Source organism: Zingiber officinale, chromosome 8B (genome assembly GCF_018446385.1).
Source record: "Zingiber officinale cultivar Zhangliang chromosome 8B, Zo_v1.1, whole genome shotgun sequence".
NCBI lineage: Eukaryota > Viridiplantae > Streptophyta > Magnoliopsida > Zingiberales > Zingiberaceae > Zingiber > Zingiber officinale.
Window position 1 is genome coordinate 95,942,918 of NC_056001.1, and position 20,704 is coordinate 95,963,621.

At 36.9% G+C, this 20,704-nt stretch overlaps 1 protein-coding gene across 7 annotated transcripts in view; it reads left to right on the forward strand.

Moving 5' to 3' along the window:
- LOC122015595 (protein CHROMATIN REMODELING 20-like) overlaps window positions 1–20,704 on the forward strand; it is an 81,331-nt gene that overhangs the window by 18,177 nt on the left and 42,450 nt on the right. For 6 of the 7 annotated variants that reach the window (XR_006120936.1, XM_042572571.1, XM_042572572.1 and 3 more), the window contains 3 exons: window positions 9,909–10,099; window positions 10,170–10,410; window positions 13,448–13,552. Coding sequence is in view for 6 of the 7 variants with exons in the window: in XM_042572571.1 (XP_042428505.1) it covers window positions 9,909–10,099; window positions 10,170–10,410; window positions 13,448–13,552 (537 nt within the window). In the remaining variant the exon portion in view is untranslated. Of the gene's footprint in view, window positions 1–5,865; window positions 5,941–9,908; window positions 10,100–10,169; window positions 10,411–13,447; window positions 13,553–20,704 lie in introns of those variants that run through there. The other variant, XM_042572575.1, reaches the window with a different exon arrangement.

Below are 20,704 nucleotides of genomic sequence, written 5' to 3' on the forward strand. Positions count from 1 at the left end.
AAATCATCGGAAATCCATAATAAAATCTGAAACGAAAGTCCAAAACATATACGTAATGGAAAATCCGTGCAACCAAAAATAACTACCCAGTTTGACTCGCAAACTTGGGCTAGCACAATATATCCAGAATACTAAAAGCAGGTATCACACCCTGCTTTGATACCAAATAATTTGATACCAAATAAATTGGTATCAGATAAATTTCAAAAATCCAACACACGGAAACCAAACAAGCATCGTCAAACTTTGGCGCTCTGATACCATATCAATAGGTATCAGGTTATCTCAAATATCCAAAATACGAAAACAACTATCGTAAAACCTGACTCTGATACCGCTAAATTGTCACGCCCCGGAGGAGTCCCTGTCCGAAGAAATTTCGGCAGCACCTCCCCTGTACGACGGACAATCTGAAACTTTCTACATCCCATATACCTTAGCCACATGCGGCTGGAATAATAACAGAAATAAAACAAACATATACATAATCATCACACGCAGTTAATATAAATTTCAGCCTATGGCTGACACCACCACGCAGTATATATAAATATAAGCAAACAAAACAGTAATACCATGACTCGAAATCAACCCTACTCCACTACGGAGTACACCCATAAAGCTCAAATCCGACAAACTCACCTCTTCTGCCGTCCCATGTAGTAAAACATAACGATTAAAAATCCATCGATAGGTACAAACCATACAATATCCAAGTATCAAATCAACCAACTCTAAAACATAGTCAAATGAGAAGCATAAACAAAACCAAAGATAACTATAACTGGTGGTCTGCAGGGGACTAGCAACTGGAACTCTCTCGTGACAGCATCAACCTGAAAATGACAACAATGGAGGCGGGGTGAGTCCAACACTCATTATGTACAACTGATATGCAAAGTAAGGAAATAATACCTAGCACTAATCATGCGTACAGTTTCCTGATAAAAATAAAGGTAAATGCAAACCGAAGTAAACAGGAGAGAAACTGTACTGACCAGGACCTGTGTATAAGGACAAACAGTCCGAAAGGTATAGAAGACCTGTATGCATGTCAAACATAGGTATCCAAACAATATGCAGCATATAAATGCAGTAAACACAAACACAAGCAATAAATGCATCGTGCATATGATGCCAATATCATGGTCACCCTGACGCCAGTCAGCCAACTCACAACAACTCACAACAGAAGTGGGACCGAGTGGGTAGGGCTGTGATGACCGTGCACTCTGCACCACTACTGATGAGTGACCGAGTGGACGGGATGCTGTCGGAGTACATATATACTCCTACCCCAAATCATAAATGGGGGAGCGCAATGCTCTCATCTCCCGGTACACGATGACGGGGAGGGGTCCCTAACGTGCTACACGCTGCGTCATACTACCCATGAGCGGACCAACGGAGCACCGGAAGTGCAAACTGACGTGCTACCACGCTGCGTCACGCTACCCCTGAGCGTCAACAACGGAGCACCGAACAGTGATGAAACTGGCGAAGTGCTCGACAATAATGGAGCAATCTATCACACAACATGCAATCATGCGAATGGTGCATGACACTAAGCATAGTATTATACTAAACCGATCTATGGACATATAATGATGTACACCATAGTGAACAAATCATATCAAAGTACACTGATCAAATAAGGTATCAAATCTAGGTCCTGAACATGGGAAACATGGTTATATCACTACCCCTATGAGCATGTGTAATCAGGTACATAACAACACGAAATCCAAAACAAACAATCAATCAAGCAGGTAACAGGTAATCGGGTAGTGATTAACCGAAATAAATGAGGAACATAATTAATGCAACTTGTTAATTTCATTACTATGCATATCAAAGACAATAAGTTTAAAGTACCCTCCGATAAAATGGTCCAAATCTGACTCCGAGATACTTGTCTTGCGTCAAAGTCCTGTGCCACCAATGTAATATATTTTATTTAGTTACATTTCTCATAAACAGCTAAATAAAAATCTCTAACCCTAAATTAGGGAAAAACCCAAATCATATGACCATCATCCTGTCTAAACAAATTTGACGATCAATTAGGATTAGTTACCTAATCCTCAATCCACCCTTTGATTAAAAATCCAAAACCTAAGTCCAATTACCCATGCATCTAAAACATGATGAATCACATATTCCATTTTAAATTTAATTCAAACATAACTCTAATTCAAATCTTCACATGATCAACCATCTAAAATAATCGAATTAAAATCATGATCAATAACATGTATCAAATGCCCTACTCCTTACCTTATTCCTCAGCCTTGATTGTTAATCCACAGCAGAGACAAATTTGCTGCCGAGAACAGATCCCACAATTTCATATGATCCCCTGTTGTTGCACTGTAGGTGGCTGAAAGAAAAACCAAGCAGTTGAACTAGGGCACGGAAGGGAACTCCAAAGCTTGAGTTGCTGCTTCTAACCGAAGACTTAATCTTTTGAATTCCGGCGATCTAGGGCAGACAGCACGGAGGGAAAAGAGCTCGGCAATGTGGCTCGGGCTCGAGGGCAGAGGAAGGGTGGCCGACACTCTCCGTTCGACGGCGGCGGATGGCGCAGAAGCTAGGGCTTCGGCAGCAGTGGGAAGAAAATCGTCGGCACTTCTCCAGGCGGCGTCGGCTGTGGCTAGGGCACCAGTACAGAAGAGGGGCCGGCGATGACTCGTCGGACCAGAGGAGGGGAGAGGAATCGGGAGGCGGCGTCGGCGGAGATGCGAGGGCACAAAGGGACGGCGGTCGGCGCTAGGGCTCGGGTGCCGGCACAGAGGAGTCGGGATCACGGTGTGCAGCGGGGAGGAGCGGCTGTCTCTGCACTGCTTCGTGCGGAAAGAAGGAACTCGGTCGGCGGCAGCGTCGGGTAGAGAAGGTGCCGAGAGGAGAGGAGAACGAAGAAAGGGGATCAGCGCCGAGTGAGAAGAGAGGAAGAAGGGGAACCGCTCGGGGTCGGGGAAATAGGGCACGCACGGCTCGCGGGGAAAGAATAAGAGAAGAAGAAAAGAGAAAGGAAAAGAAAATAAATCTTTTCCTCATTAAAACAGGGTAGCCTAAAAAGGCTTTCCCGGGCCCCGTTTTTATCCCCGTGAACTCGTCCATACGAGCTCCGAAAAATTCCCGAAAATTTTTCAAAAATTCCGGAAAATTCCCTTATTAATATCCGCCTATTTTTCAGTATTTTACACCTGACCTAATGACGGCAATAGACGATGATCGATGACGACATGGCGGCAGCTGTTGTGAGACGGAAGGGGAAGGAGGTGAGTTTTTTTGACATCAAAGTAACGAAGGTTTTTTGTAACCTACATGTTTGACCTTGCCTTAAAAGGCCGCCTCCGACAAAAGCGAGACGGGTGAGGTCTGCCTCCCTCCTGCCTAGGTGGCCGCCTTAAGCGCCATTTAGAACACTGGTGCCTATTTAGTCTCGATTTATTTTAAGATTTGCTATCTTGTCAATAGCTCCCAATAAATTTTCGCTTAAAAGAAAGATTATTCATAATTATCAATAATTAGAAAAGGATATTCTATGGACATTATAAATATGTGCACATATATATCAATTGCCTATAAGAGGACCAGAGTTCGAATCTCAATGGGAGTGATTCTAGAGGTTGACTTCTGAGTATGCGTAAGCGATGCTTCGGATTTACTCGGCAAGCAGTAATTAGAAAAGAATATTCTATGGACATTATAAATATGTGCACATACATATATATCAATTGCCTATAAGAGGACCAGAGTTCGAATCTCAATGGGAATGATTCTAGAGGTTGGCTTCTGAGTATGCATAAGCGATGCTTCGGATTTACCCGGCAAGCAATAATTAGAAAAGGATATTCTATGGACATTATAAATATGTACACATATATATCAATTGCCTATAAGATGTCCAGAATTCGAATCTCAATGGGAATGATTCTAGAGGTTGGCTTTTGAGTATGCGTAAGCGATGCTTCGGATTTAGCCGGCAAGCGAATGGGGGGAAGGCTGGTCAGGCGAAGCCCAGATACCTGGATTACTCTAAAAAATTATAGCATACCAACCAGATGGCTTTTGAGGCATTCTTGTTCCAAAGATATCGATGATTTTAGTAGAACATTGTTGTTTCCAAGGATATTAATCTTTTTCTAGTGTGCCTAGAGGATACAAGTAGTGAGGGACTAGACGACACGTGGAGACGCATGGAGTCGTGCAACTATAGTTTGGAAGTGAGAATACATGTGGTGCAAATTTGGAATGAAATATGGGTTTTAATTTTGTTCTACAGTTATTTGATAATCTCTTCAATTTAGGAGAAACTTTTAGTGTTAGGGTTGTTTTGGAAGTATTTTATATGCCTAAATTTGTTTCCTAAGTTATTTGAGTTGTATTAGGTAAGCGGACATTTCTTACCCATTTAGTTATGAAATGTGGAATGAACCGACCAGTTAGATTGGAAAAGATGAGACCTAGGTCCTTATTCGTCTAGTTGTATGAGTGGATCAGATGTGCAATTGAACCGGTAAACTAATTATTTTTTTTGTCAAAATGACACATTGACTAGGTTGGCAAAACTCTTAAAGCTACATTTTTTTTGAAGAATATCCTTCAATTGTCATTTGATACTAAAGGGCAAAACCACCTTTATATAATTAAAATCATAAATCCTTAACATACATTCTCTTTGCAGAATCGAAACATCCAAGCCCTAAGTCAGTCTTCGTCGCTTCGTGTTTATTCTCTTGCTAATCAGTGCAACATTCATGGCTTAGCCAAAGTGCTATCAATATGTATCATTTCGACGGCAATATTTTAATAGAATTTATAAACCAAAGTGCTTGGTGTTTCATGTTCATTTTCTTGTGCTATGTAAAGTGGTATTAGAGTGAAAGCCAAATGGTTCAATTTTGATATAGTTTTTGCTCATCCTTGTTGCCTTGATTTGTCTCCTTATAGCCTTGGCTCATCTCTTTATAGCCTCTACTCATCTCCTTATAGCCTTGACTCGCCTCCTTCAACTTTGCTCTTGAGAAGCTGTAGTTGTGCTTATTCCTCCATGTCCCTGCAAACTCACTAATTGCTACTACTGCATCCCACCATGTGACTTCACCATCAACTATCACTGCTCGCCTCGTAACCACTGCGCCAATCACTGATCGATGCCAACGATTGCAATCATAACTGATGTCAACCTCATGGCAGGACACCCAACAACATCCCAACTCCAACTAAGCCCCGTGATCAACATGGTTTGATCGCTCTCCCTATTACATCAACATCCAACGATGCAACCTCACCATCAACCTTTGCTGCTTATCTTGTGACCATTGCATTCATCACCAATTGATGCAGACCGTTGCGATCATAGGCACCCAACAATATCCTCCAACACCAATCATGTTCCACAATCTACGTCATTGACCACCCTCGTAGCATCAACATCTGATGATGTGACCTACAAAATTGCCTATTATTGTTTCTTGCTCTCATGTTGTCTGTAGTGTTTGCTTCCTCTGGATGCCCGACATCAGCTAACACCACCAACCAAGCATCATATTCTCCGCTTACATGGATTATTGTGACTTTGTGACCTCACCTTGCGACCTCCATTTCCGCTTGATTTTGCTTGCTGTCACCATTTTTGGCTCCCTACACTAAACGCGTTGTCCTTATCCTCTGTCTGCTGTTGCGATGCTGGATAGCTATGCAATGACGCCTTGCCCTTTTGATCTCCAATGCCTGTTGGCTAGTGCGAACTGTGGGTTTACCTGCTTTGTCCGCAATTAGGGATCAATTTATTTAGTCCATGTAAGAAGGGGCAAAAGCTTTTTTTGTTACACTAATGAGTAAGGAGTGTCTGAGCAGATTGTACAATGAGACTCTGCTTCTTTGAGGGCCATGTTTTGCAAATTCTTTGGGGAAAAAGCTCACATCAATTTGGTAATATTCATTCCTCACTTGAAATTTACTTTGTTTAACTTGGTTTGTTAATTTGCACATAGACCTAGCTTTCTCACAATTCTACTTTTGTCCACGCATGCTTGCCCTAATTGTTTTGGTTATTGTGTTTCCTTGTTATATGATCCTTTATTTTAATTAATTACTTAATTCAAGTTCATTATTCTGTGTTATATTCTTCTTTACTTGATGACTTACATTAGTCACGACAAGAGGAATTCCTGTTGTAAAATATGTAGATTCTTGGTGTGATAGCATGGAAGACGAGTTTGAGATCTTACAAATGAAGATCTCGAACAATTCAAACAATATGCCACGGATGAACTTCAAAACTTGCTCTTGACTTCAGATGCACTACAAATCACTGCTATGTACCTATTCTTGATGACTTAAAGCTTAATTGAGCCTTTAATCTCCCGCTCGAATGAGTATGAGTTGAAATCTTCTTGGTGGGTGAGAATCTGCGTGGGAGAATGATGCAATTTTGGAATTAATTATGGGTGTTAATTTGTTTCTAGAGTCATTAATAGTCGGAGAAAGAGTTTTTGTATTAGGGTTGTTTTGATAGTATCTTATATCTGCAAGATGTGTAGACAATTTGTTTCCTAAGTTATCAAGTCAGATTAGGTAAGTGGGTATTTCTTACGTCATTGACTTTATTTTGTTTTCTAAGTTTACTTGGATAAAACCTTTAAAATACCTCAACTCTCCCTTTGTAATTTATCTTTTGAATTAATAAATTTTCTATTTGGTAATTTATTCGTTGAGAAGTCCATTGTATCAACATGTAGATCTGTCGTAGAAGAACATGTTGTGGTCACAAATCTGGGATCAAGCTAGAAGAAGACTCATTTATTACTTTGTGCTAGAATTTGAGTTGAGAAAGCGTGGAAGAATGTGCAATTTTCTGTTGGTAGAATAATCACAAACCAACTAAGGAGATGAGCACATGCGACAAGATGTCTTTAGCTAGATTTGGAGGACGATGATGCTGAACTCCTTGTTTCTCAAATGAACCAGACACACAGGCTGAACTTGCTAGACAAAGACAAGTCATGGCAAGAGAAAGAGGCACAAGTGGTTGAGACATAGATGATTCACGATGCTCTCTATGGCCTTTCTCCAATAAGCAAGGAGATAGCACCCTTCTACAGAATGAAGTAGTTCGCCCATATGGCATACAATTTGGTGGAAGATGTGAGCAAAAGTTAGACAAACAGCAAACTACTGAATTGGGCAAGAATGAGCAGAAGTAGGAAAGAAACATGACTGGATGGAAAGGCTGTCTCGATCACTTTGAAATCGACGGTTCCCTCCAAGGGGATTACTTTTTAAAACTCCTATGCTAAACCAGTGTTCTACATACCATGCTAAGTCTGGAGAATTATATTAAATTGATTGTTCTCTTGAGGAACAATTGTTTCATGGTATATATAAGGCACAACATAAACAATAAATCTAAAACATCCGAATGTGAGACTAAACCCACCACATATAGCTACTCCATTAACCTAATGACTCATAATAGCTCCAATAGGAAGCATGCCAACCTTAGTGAGTTTCAAATTCTATTAATTGATCAGAGTTAGGCCAATATGGCTTTAATTTCAACTGGTATAATGATCTAACAAAGGATAGGTATGTAACAATTTGTTATGTTCCCCTACCTTTGAGCAGATCTATTATCTTTATAAATATTTCTCTGACTCTATTAGACATGTTGAAGTGAAAAATGAAGAGTATGATAGGGCGCATAGGGGTTATGGGTTTGAAACAAGAAATGAAGAAGGGAAAATTATATTAGATTTTGTGATAGCATACGACCTTATACTAGTAAGCAAATACGTTTTTTCAAGAAAAGAGAACACTTGGTCACGTTCAAAAGTGGAAATAATAAATTACAAATTAACTTTCTTATGGTTAGGAAGTAGGACAAAGATTTGTAAAGATCGTAAGGTCATTCTCGGAGAAAACTTATCTACCCAACATAGATAGTAGTGTTAGATATGAGTCTCAAATATAGTACTAATAGTAGACAAATGTGCATGACTCCTAAAATTAAATGATGGAAGTTAAAGGATGAAAAACAAAATATATTTAAGAAAATGGTAGAAGAACATGTGTTAGGAGAAATACACGATGACTTGAATATGACATGGGATAAAATTAGAAACAAAAGAAGGATAAAAGGATATTTATAGAATAGCTAAAGTGAGAGAGAGGAAGATAAGAGATCTCATCCAAATAAAATATATTAAAGATGAATACAACATGGTACTATTGAATAATGAGGAAATAAAAGGGCAATAGAAGATGTATTTTTATCAACATTTTAATGAAGATTTAGGTGAACAACATAACGGATTAACCAAAATATTTTCATTAAGAATAAGATTACATCAAAAATTAATTCTAAGTTTTTATCTTTGTACAGTAATCATTGGCAAATTCATGACACATCCAATATATGGTACCATGGTGCTTGTTGTTTATAGATAATATTGTTTTAGTAGTTGAGATAGAGTAGATGCTAAACTCTAATCATGACGGAAAAAGTTAGAAGTGAAAGGTTTTGGGTTTAGTAGAGTAAAGACATAATATATTGAATTTAAGTTTAGTAATATTAGACGTAATAAGACAATTGTTAAGATAAGAGATGACGAGTTGTCTGGAACGGATAGCTTTAACTATTTAAGATTATTTTTACAAAAGGACTTAGGGATTGAGAGATGTCTTACATAGAATACAAGCATGATTGTTGAAATGGAGGAGAGTGTAATTTTCTTTGTGATCGTAAAATACCTTTACGACTAAAAGGAAAATTTTACAAAATGATAGCTAGACATATTATGTTATATGGAACTGAATGTTGGGCATGACTTAAGCACATTAGCAGAAGATGAAAATTTTAGAAATGAGAATGTTAAGTTGGATGTGCGGACATACAAGGATGAACAAGATAAGAAATAAAAATATTAGAGAGTAAGTCAGGTTGCACCTATTGAGGAAAAATTGGGATATACATTTAAGATTATACGAACGTGTATGTAGATGGATAATAGATGCTCTAGTTAGGCGATGTGAAACTATGAGAGATGTGCACATCAAATGGGGACCAAAGAAAATTTGATTAATAACAATAAAATAAGATAAAATTTATTTAAATATAAATGTTGATATAGTAGGGGATAAAACTCATTACTCATTAGCGTAGAAGGATCTATATAGCCGACCCCACCTAATGGGATAAAACTTGGTTGTTGTTGTAGTACAGTACAACTTGGTAAATTGTCATACTGGCTCAATTTATGCTATTGGTCCAGTATAGATTTGAAGCATAACAATAATTAGTGCTGATCCATCCTATGCTATTAGTGGGCAGACCTGACTGAGGATTGGATGCTATGCCCCTGCACAAGACATTCTATCAATCACTGTAATGAAAGCAATCTTGTCTTCCAATAAATATCATGTTCGTACATGGAAATAACATAAACCATTAATGGTTACTTGTTATTTCCATCAAAATTGTGTCTTCTTGTGTTTATGGTTGGGAAATACCGAATATTTCCAATTATCTCTCATAACTCTAGTTGTAGTGGCAGTTTTCCCTTTCTATTACTATTCGGGATTGACTTTAGCAGCAACCACTTCCTTTTTAGAAGCTAAGTAATTTTGAACTTTGCACTTTGGTAATATAAAAATGTCAATGATCAGATTGCTGATAATTCTGTTACTTTTGTTTTAATGACAATTTAAATCAAGTTTCCTTAGTGATTTGATGATAACTTGATATCGGTTAATCAGATCTTTCTTGGAGTTCATGCCGCAAAGGTCTTGACAGTTTTAGAATTTCTGAATTGTGATTGTTGGAACTCTGATTTCAATTCCACCACTCTTTATGTTTGTCATGCATCTAGTTAGCTCTTTAGAATATGTTCCTGTAACAGGAACAACTTGATGGAGCAGGAATTGAGCTTCCAAGTCTTTACAAATATATAGAGAGTCGAGTTCCAGATTGCTGTAGAACTGAAGCTTGGAGGAAACGAGCTCACTGGGTCGGTACTCAGGCACCTGCTGAACTTAACCAATCAATTAGAGATGCTGAACATTATCTACAATCTTGTCAACCTGTAAGGAGGTGAGACTTAATTCTTTGTGCTTCTTCATGTTGCAAGTTGCTAAATTAACTTAAAGTATTATTCTACTAGGAAACATGGCCGTGTCTATGAGATAGGCTCTGGTGGCTATTTAGCCAAAAATCTTTCTGTCAAGGACAGTGACAACTTCAGGGAATATTCTGAGCAAGATTGGCATACATTTGATGAGATTATTCATTCTAATCAGTGGTCAGACATTAACTCACTTAGCAATAATTGGGCAGCTGTTTACCTGGCTAGTACTCCTCAACAAGCTGCAAATTTAGGACTTAATTTGCCTGGAGTTAATGAGGTACAAATTCTCACCCGTGTGTTAAACCTTATACTCTTCAGATTCGTGCATTCTCATCATTCGATGCTTTCATGCAAAATATATTTTCCTTTCTGAATCAGTCAGAATTCTCTTGCATAATTTCCTATTTCTTTGGAGGTTGGAGATAGTGACGAGATACATAACATTATGAAAATAAAGTAGTAGTTTCAGAATTTGAGAAAAGTGAAGCTTGACAGGAAGTTGAGGAATGAGTAAAATATGCATGTATCATGTGCTACACAAATGATTATACATGACATTTCACGCTCCATTTTTCTGTTTTTAAAGCTTTTCCTTGTAAGCTTATTGGTAAGTTCATTTTCTGCATATTGGCTAGACTGGTGAACCAAGTTAGTGTTGAATGTTGATAGTGAAAGTTTTCTGGTTTTATCATTTTCATTTACTCAAAAGGTAGAAGGGGAGCCTTGGTGCAATGATCAAGTTGTTGTCGTGTGACCTCTAGGTCACATGTTCGAGTCTTAGAAACAACCTCTTGCAAAGGCTGCGTACAATAAACCTTTCCCCGACCCCTGCATTAGCGGGAGTTTCGTGCACCGGGCTATCCTTTATTTACACAATGTATTTTAGATTAGGGACAACATTGAGCCCTACACACTAATGCTCTATTTACTTGAGAGGTAATTTTTGTTTACTTCATAAAAAAAGGATGGATTATATTCCTTTTTCTTAGAAGTTGTTTTCCTTTATTTTATTTACTTAATACACAGACGGATTTATAAATCCATCTGCAATAATTTTTTCATCATTTTTGCTTACGTCCAAATCGGGCGGAGAGCAATTTCCTCCTTTCACCGTGCACAACTATTTCTCGCAGTTGCGATTGACCTCACTCATGACCACAATTGGTGGCCCCGCATGATGTCCTCTTCCTCGCCTCCTAGACAAAACTCGGCAGGCTTCGGTTCTTAGTCCTCCCTGTTATCTGCCTTCTCTCTTTCCTCCCAATGCACTTCTCCACCATTTACCTCCGCAGCATCTCCGCCTTCTTCCTTGCTTGGTTCGCCCTGTTCAAGCTCTTCCTCCTCTCTGCCGGCTTCGGTCTTCTCTCTGCTGACCTCTCCCTTTCTTCACCTTCCTTGTCTCCACCACCCTCCTGGTCAAGCTGGTCCACCAACAATCGCCACAAAAACCTAAAAACCTGACCACCACCTTCCTTTTCCTCCCCTCTACCGCCAAGGCTGCTCTCCTCTCCGTTCTCATCTCGTGTTACCGATTCAAAGACATGATCCATCCTTATCTACTCCTCCCCATTTACTCTTTTTCATCTCTTTCTTTCCTTCTGAGAGCTTTTTCTTTTCTCTCACCCTCCGTTTCTTTTCTTTTCTCTTGGCCTTTCCTATGGATTTTTTTTCCACCATCAATTCCTTTCCTTCCCTTTTCCATCTTTAGAAGTAAACATAGCCTAAGAGCGACATGATTAAGGGCAAGACCTCTTTCAGTCCTACAAGGCTTGGGGGTTCTTCATCTCTTGCCAATATGACTATTAGTGATATTAGCTTAATAAGTTTATTGATGTTATGAGTCTAGTCCCACTTTGGTATTTTAGTTTTGGAATTTTATCATGAGCCCTACAAGCATGTAATTATTACCTTTTGCACTGTAGTGATATATTTTCTTCTATCAAATTTTACTTTGTACTAAAGCTCCCTTCCTAGAGTTGCAGTGTTTCAAAGAAGGTATGCCTCTAAGAGGAAGGTCCTTGGCCCCCTCCCTTATCTCTCTTTCTCCCCTAGCCACGAGCTATGATCTGCTGTTGCTGCATCCTGCATGCATCATTGAAGCCCCATGCGTATCTCCTCCGTGGCAAGGAGTTCCTTCGCACATAATGTACCCTTTGCTGCATGCAAGCTTTTGACTTCTGAGTGTAAGTTGTGTGAACCCTTGGTTTCTCCTATGTTCACAACCTGCATAACCCAATTTATGTTGATCCTTCAGCAAGTGTCATCCATCTCACTTGTTGTCCATGCACCACTCATGCTCGTTTGTGTGACCTCTCACGTCCACTGCACTGTTGCCTTCACGCCAACGCTTCTCCTTGCAATTCATTCACCTTTCCTCACACCAACGCTTCTCCTTGCAATCCCCTGCAATGGTACAATGTCCTCCACTATACATCAACAATCTTCTTCTCTCTGAGTGCTTGCGCTGGGTCACTCTGCCTCACATTCTTCATGTGATATCATATGGTCTCACGTTTCATGATGGATCAGCCTTTGTCAAGATCACCTTCATTGTCTTCATGCTTCTCATTAAGTTCCTTGATCTGATGGATGGAGCAGTGCTTGATGGAGCATGCCATTTATCTTCTCTTCGGAAGACATTATCTAGCTTAACTCAATTTCTGTCTATTCGTGATGCAGCTCTTTTATATCTCCCAGAACAGCCTTGAGGTTGACATTTTAATTCATTTTAGGACACAAATGTTTGTTAATGTCGGTCCACAAAAGTTTGTCATTGCTAGTTCAAAGTGTGGATGAAAATGAGAGAGTTGGGGTTAAGCATAGATAAGCAATGTTAAAATTAATAAGCTATGCAACATAAATCTTGATCTTTTTAATTACAAGGTTAGGCTGTCGCTCCTAAGTTATGTGACTTGTGATATACCCTTGCATAGAGCTTCATAGATCTAGTGATAAAGTTCATGAAATCAACACCAAATAGCTGGGGCGTAACTGATGTTGGTGATACATTGATATTAACTAGTTTCTGTTAGTTTTTTTCTTTATTCAAGGAGTACTCAGTCTGCACATATGGTGATGCCAATGACCGATAGATGTTTGCTAGCCTTATTATTCAAGGAGTGCCTAGTATGTTATGCTTCTAAAACACACTCTTCTCTTCCATAATGCTTGGCTATGCCATTTTGAAGTTTGACATTTTTTTTGTTTCAATTTGCAGTTGTCTCCTCGGAAGCATGCTTTACTTTTTTATTTTTATTTTTTCCGTCCCAAGCGCTTGCATCTCAATCAGCTATTTCTGTTTTGGCCTTTCATAGGTAGAGGAGATTGGTGAAATTGAAGGTAATCCATTATACGCTGAAGCAATCCAAAATGAAAAGGAGATTGGATTTTCGGAAGAACAAAAGAGAAACTACAGAAAGGTGTGGTGCCATTTTCAGAGTTATAAGTTACCACATTTTTTTTTGTAGTATGCTTTAATTTCAGTCATTGAGCTTTAAGTATCATGTTAGTCTTTTTGGGTTGTCTGTTACTTTTTTTTTTAAAAAAAATTACATTCTATATTATATCAAATTATTATTGCTCATCTAGTTGCCTGCCATGATTCTTTACTTCTATTTTTCCTATATATTGTATTTCTCATATAATATCAGTTTGTCTAGTTTTTTTTTTTGCTTAATAACATGTGCATGTAAAGTTTTAACTTTTCTAAATAACTGGTTCATCACCTGATATGCACTTAAAATAACAACAATAACCAAGCCTTATCCCACTATGTGAGATCGGCTATATGGATCCTTTTACGCCATTGAGCTATATCTCCTACTATGTTATCATCTATTATACTTAAATAAATTTTATCTTATTTTATTGTTGCTAACTAAGTCTTTTTTGGTCTTTCTCTTCTTCGTTTGATATGTGTGTTTGTCATAATTTCACATCGCCTAACTGGAGAATTTATTGATCGTTTAAGTACATGCCCGTATCATCTTAAATGTGCCTTTTGGAGTTTTTCCTTAATAGATGTAACTCTACCTTTTTCTCTAATGCTCTCATTTCTTATTCTGCTCATCCTCGTATGTCCACACATCCACCTTAATATCCTCATTTCTGCAACTCTCATCATCTGCTCATGTGCTCGAGTCATGGCCCGACATTCAGCTCCATATAACATTACAATCTAACTATGATTTTGTAGAACTTTCCTTTAAGTTTTAGAGGTACTTTACGGTCATGTAAAACACCCGACGCTCTCCTCTATTTTTATCATGCTTGTATTCTTGTAAGACATCTCTCTCAATCTCTCTATCGTTTTGCAAAAATGATCTTAAATATTTAAAGCTCTCAGTTTTAGGCATTTTGTCATCTCATATCTTAACAATTATCTCATTACGTTTAATATTGCTAAACTTAAATTTCATATATTCTGTCTTTATTCTACTAAGCCTAAAATCTTTCCCTTCTAGTGTTTCCCGCTAATATTCTAATTTAGCATTTACTCCTTCACGTGTTTTATCTACCAAAATAATATTATCTGCAAACAACATACACCACAGTAATGTGTCTTGAATGTGTGTAGTGAGTTCGTTCATAATTAGTGTAAAAAGATAGGGAGCTGATCCTTATGTAACCCTATCTTTAATGGAAATGCTTCAGCTACTCCGCCTGAAGCCTTTACTTTGGTCGTTACATCCTCGTACATATTCTTAATTAGTTCAATATATGTTACACTAACATATCTCTTTTCTAGAATCTCTATATAATTTCTCTCGAGATTCTATCATAAGTTTTTTCTAAGTTAATGAATACCATGTGTAGATCTTGTTTTTGCTCCGATATTTTTCAATTAATTGTGAAGATGTATAACTTCTATTGTCTAGGCATGAACTCAAATTCATTTTCGGACATCGTGGTCTCCTTAATTTTTTTTCTGTTAATTTTTTCTAAAGTTTTATGATATGACTCATTAGTTTAATACTCCTATAGTTTGCATAATTTTGTACATCTCCCTTATTCTTATATAAGGGAACTAGAGTACTTACCCTTCATTGATCAAACATTTTTTTCCTTTTCAATATCATGTTAAATAATTTTATAAGTCATTCAATATTTTATTTTCATAGGCACTTCCATACCTCTATCTGAATTTCATCTGGTCACTTTTCCATTGTACATCCCATTTAAAACTTGTTTTACTTCTAAAGTTTGAATTCTAGGATAAAAATTTAAATTTCTATATTTATTTGACCTATTTAAATTACCTAAGTTAAGTTGGTTACCTAAATCTTCATTAAAAAGTTGATAAAAATACCTCTTTCACCACTCTTTTATTTCTCCATCGTTTACTAGTACTCTATTACATTCATCTTTAATACATTTTATTTGGATAAGATATCTTGTCTTCCTTTTTCTCACTTTAGCTATTCTATAAGTGTCTCTTTTCCTTTCTTTTGTATCTAAATTTTGATATAATCATTCAAAAGTTTCATTCATTGCTTCATTCATTACTTTTTTAGCCTCTTTGTTGGCTATTGTATATTTTTTTAAGTTTTTCTCGTTCTTACAAATATATAATTCCTTATAAGTTGTTCGTTTTCCCTTCACTTTCTCTTGTACTTTCTCATTCCATCCCAAAATTCCTTACTTAGTGGTGCATATCCCTTTGACTCATTGAGTACACTCTTAACTATTATTTTCAACTTTGATACCATCTTATCTCATATCGTATTAGAGTCACCATATATTTCACCTAATACTTGCACTTCTACCTTCTCCTTAAATATATTTTGCTTCCCATCCTTTAACTTTCACCACTTAATTGTAGGAGTCATATATATATATATATATATGCACTTAAAACAAAGGTTCAAAATCCATATTGGAATTTCGGTCTTTGACTACAACTATATTGTTTAGACATATGATGACGGTATAGAATTAGATGTAGAAGGAGGAAGGAGAAAAGAAGAATAAGAAAAGGACACATCTATATTTCTAACTCCCAAATAGAATAGTACAATTTTAATATTGTATTGGATGAATAAATGCTTAAAAAAAACAAACATCATTTCAATTCATATTGACGTAGATTGTAACATATCAAAGGGAGTTGAATGTTTATGATACAATAATCATTGACATGACCATTGAAGGGGAGCCTTGACGCAACGGTAAAGTTGTTGTTTTGTGACCAAAAGGTCACGAGTTCGAATCCTAGAAACAACCTCTTGCAAAAGGTAGGGTAAGGCTGCGTAAAATGGATCCTTCCTCGGGACCCCGCATAACGGGAGCTTCATGCACCGAGCTGTCCTTTATGACCGACATAACAACAAGCAACAACAACCATAACCATGACCAAACCTTTATCTCTTATTTGGATCCTTATATGTCATTGAGCTTGATTCCCTACTATATCCTCATCTATATTTAAATGTTTTTTTATCTTGTTTAAATTATTGACACAACAACACGAGATAAATTACTTATGCCAAGTATTTAGTTTTGGTTTTTTTGGGGGGATGATATGTTTCGATCATGTTGCATGACACAATATGAGATTTAAAAGCATGCTAAAAACTTACACGAGTATTGAAGAGTCATCACCTTTCCAATATCCAACAGTTTTTTTGTTTGGTGATGTAAAATCATTAGATATTTGAAATGGAAGTGTAACAAAATCACCCATAATTCAACATACATAAACCAATTTATCCAAGGCTGTATCATCCTCCAATTGCTTTGGAAGTGGACTGGTAGATTATCTATGTTCTAAATCTTCTTTCTCTAAAACCCATAAGTAATTATTTCATCGAGTATGGGGATCCCTAAATATCCATGAAGAAGAAAAGGAAAGAAATTAAAGGCAAATAATTGAATTCACATGGAAACCAAAACAAAATGCTAATATGTGAGTATTGAAGGGATGAAATATTGGGGTAGACCCTAGATGGCTCTAATGACCTTGAAAATAAAAGCATGCCATTTTTAGCATTGCAATCTGGACATGGTTATTTAAACTGCGAGGCACCCAAAAGCGCATAGGTGTCGGAACTGAGATGCATGGCGCAAGGTAGGGCGCACACCTTACCAAAGTATGACATTCTGGATATAAATTTTTACAATTCAAACATATATAGGGAATTTCTCTTAAAATATTTTGCTAACAAAATTATAGTCCATAAAATATTAAACAATAATGTAAATATAAAATTTAGTAACAAATAAATACATTATGCACATAATTCACATTAAAAAAAAAATTTCAAACATCTAAATTTTTGAATCTAGAGTTGGCTTTCATAAGGCACATGCTTGAGGGGCACAAGAGGCTCACTTGGCTGTGCCTTGCACTTAGGCTCAACCTTTAGTAACTATGAATCTAGAGTTGAAATGCAACTTAATTTTGAAAGGCACAATCTGTTGGGTTTCACTCTTCATACTCAACTGCTCGATAACAAGCTAATAAAGGAAAGGGCGTCATTGTCTTTGCTTCATTCATATTTTACTCAATTTTGCATTTCTATCTCATTGTTTTTGGAGTTGAAACATTCAATTTTTTGACATCTGTTGCTGGACCAGTTGGGCTGCTGTGTGAGGATTTGTTTCACGTGTTGGTATGCATGGTGCAGGTTATGTAACTGTCTTTACTTGTATGAATACTAGTAAAAAAATTATAACATTCATAGAAGAACTTGACATGCTTATGTGAGACAAAAGCTTATTCTTTCTTTAGGTCCAGTTTCCTACTAAGATCACATATGAACTGTGGGAGAAAAGATGCCCGGGAGAAGTTTCTATAGGGGCTCTTTTCCTCCATTTCTTTTGGCAGAGATAGTGGGAGGAAAGGCAGAGGCTGAGAAAACATTTCCCTAACTTATTTGCATATTGCTTTTATAAGATTTGTGCAGAAGCAATACTGTTGGTAATTTCTAGTCAAAATCAAATTTATTATTCAAAATTATTATATTAATAATTCTTTTTATATATTTTTTTAAATAACCATTCATATAGATTTAAACTATTGAAGGGGAGTCTTGGCATAATGATAAAATTGTTGCCGTGTGACCTTATGATCATGAGTTCGAGTTGCAGAAACAATTTCTTGCAATGTACGGTAAGACTGCGTACAATAGATCCAATATGGTATGACCTTTTCATGGGATCCCATATTGGCAGGAGCTTTGTGTATCGAGATGCCCTTTATAGTTTAAAACATTTCTTCCTCGTTCTTTTCTTCCATGGAATCCTAAACAGAGAAATCTATCCCTATTTGATTCCTCTAGATGTTTTTCCTACTTTTTTTTTTGTAGATATTTGCTTCTCATTGGAAATTGACCCTTGGTATTTTTTTTTGCGTGTGTTTCTCTCTTGCCTTCTCACATTGAACTTTTTGTCTTGCTTGAGGTCGTTTTTTCATTCCATTTTCCTTCTGTTTCTTCGGTATTGTTTCTTCGTACTTATCTTGATGTCTCCCCTATCTGGATTCTATTATGCTTTTAAAAAGGTGTTTGGACATAAAATTACCAAAGAGAGCCAAAGAGGTTGCAAGAAAGGATTTGATGGCGTTTAGGATGCTAAGAGAGAATTCAGTGATGTCAGAAGATGGTGCTACTAGAGGCATTGTTTTAAAGTATTTTTCCAATTTTTACCATATTTTAGTCCAGGCTTCAAGTAACCATATTTTTTTTATAATTCTTTACCATTCACTTTTTTGGGGGGAAAGAATTAATGAAATATTTTACACCAATCATTGTGGCAAATTGTGGCAAAAGGCGAAACGCTCGCCCCTAGCGCCCTCGCCGTATCCGATCCAAGGCCATCACGAGGGAGGTAAATCGCAGCATCTGAGCGAGCATGTGACGGACAGGGTGTAATATGGGGATAGGGGATTTATTCCCCAGCTGCCTCGAGGATCGACCCTGCGACCTCATTGTGGCAACACCCGTCACATACCAACTCGGATGACTCGCGGGGTCAATATTTTACACCAATCATGATTCAATCTTTGGTTGCCTAATTCATCAAAAGCGACTCACCCTCTTAATCAAATAGTTTTTCATGATTTGAACCCCGGTCATCTGGATTGCTATGGTGCAGTCTCACCATCTTGCAAAAGGCCTGTGCTTTGGATCTTTTATTGTTAATGCTCATTCATGTACAATTCTTGTTGAGCTTTAGAAGGGTTTAGGAGATCAAGGTATAGTTGTTTAATAAGTTATTCCATAAACTTTTGAGAATTAAAGTATGTCCTAGTAATGGAGGAAAAAACTTTTTCTATCTCAATGTTAAAGTCTAATTATAGAGGGATTAGCTTGATAAATTCGACCTGGAACTCTGGTAAAGTGTTATACAGATTGAGGATAAGAGATCCGACAAACATTTTTTCGAATCAATTTGGTCATGCATTTAGGATATACACTACAAGTTCTATTTATTTAATAAGACAACTAATGGAAAAGCACAGAGAAAAGGATGATTTGTACTTGATTTTTATTGACACAGAAAAAGCTTAAATAGATTAAATTTGAAGTTTACATCAAGGCATAACTTGGAGTCCCTATCTCTTTTTTTAGCACTAGATAAACTGACATATTACATTAAAGATAAACCTTTTCTTAGTGTATTATAGTCATAGTTATTTAAGGTGTGAGACGTCTAAAAGCACATAAGTGCTCTGGAACTTGAGGCACAATGCACAAGGTGAGGCGCACGTATTACCAAAGTAAGGCGTTCGAGATATAATTTTTTTACAATTCAAACATATATAGGGAATTTCTATTAAAATATTACATTAACAAAATTATGGTGGATAAAATATTAAACAATAATGTAAATATAAAATTCACTAATAAATAAATATGTTATATACATAATTCTAATTAAAAAAAAACTTCAAATATCTAAATCATCAAAATCTTCATCATCTTTCTCAATTATATCATTATCATTATCATCAGATGTTTCAGATTTGCATAGTTGAATCTTCATCGGGTTCGTAAGACCAAGTGCCTTAAGCGCGCCAGGTGCCTGGTATAGTATTACAAGCGATTGTCATTCGCTCACATCAAATTAATTCATTTTTACTCAACCGAACCCCTTAACCTACACTAAGGTAGTATAGTAGAAAATCGGATCACTTCTCCCGTGAAACCCGTGATAGGACATTTGTTTTTAGACAAAATTGAACTAGGGGTTTGTTTTGAGGTTTTCTAAACCTAATACAATAAATGAAATCCTAACTAATCAACAAAAATGAACTCACAGTGCAATGTCACTCTACGCTATAAGGATCCTTTCTACAAAAGAAACATACGTAAAGAAATTAACCAAATATCCTATCTAACCATTGAAGATTTCCTTGCACCGCATTGTCACGCTACGATACAAGAACATCTATCAATGAGCATAACATGAAACATAACAAAGAATTCAAACATGCATAAAGGAATCAACAATTAAACAAAAGCAATTAAACTAAACAACCATAACAACGATTAACCAAAGCCTAATTATGCATAAAAACTAAACCTGTATCACATTGTCACGTTATGATACAAGATCAACAATCATATATA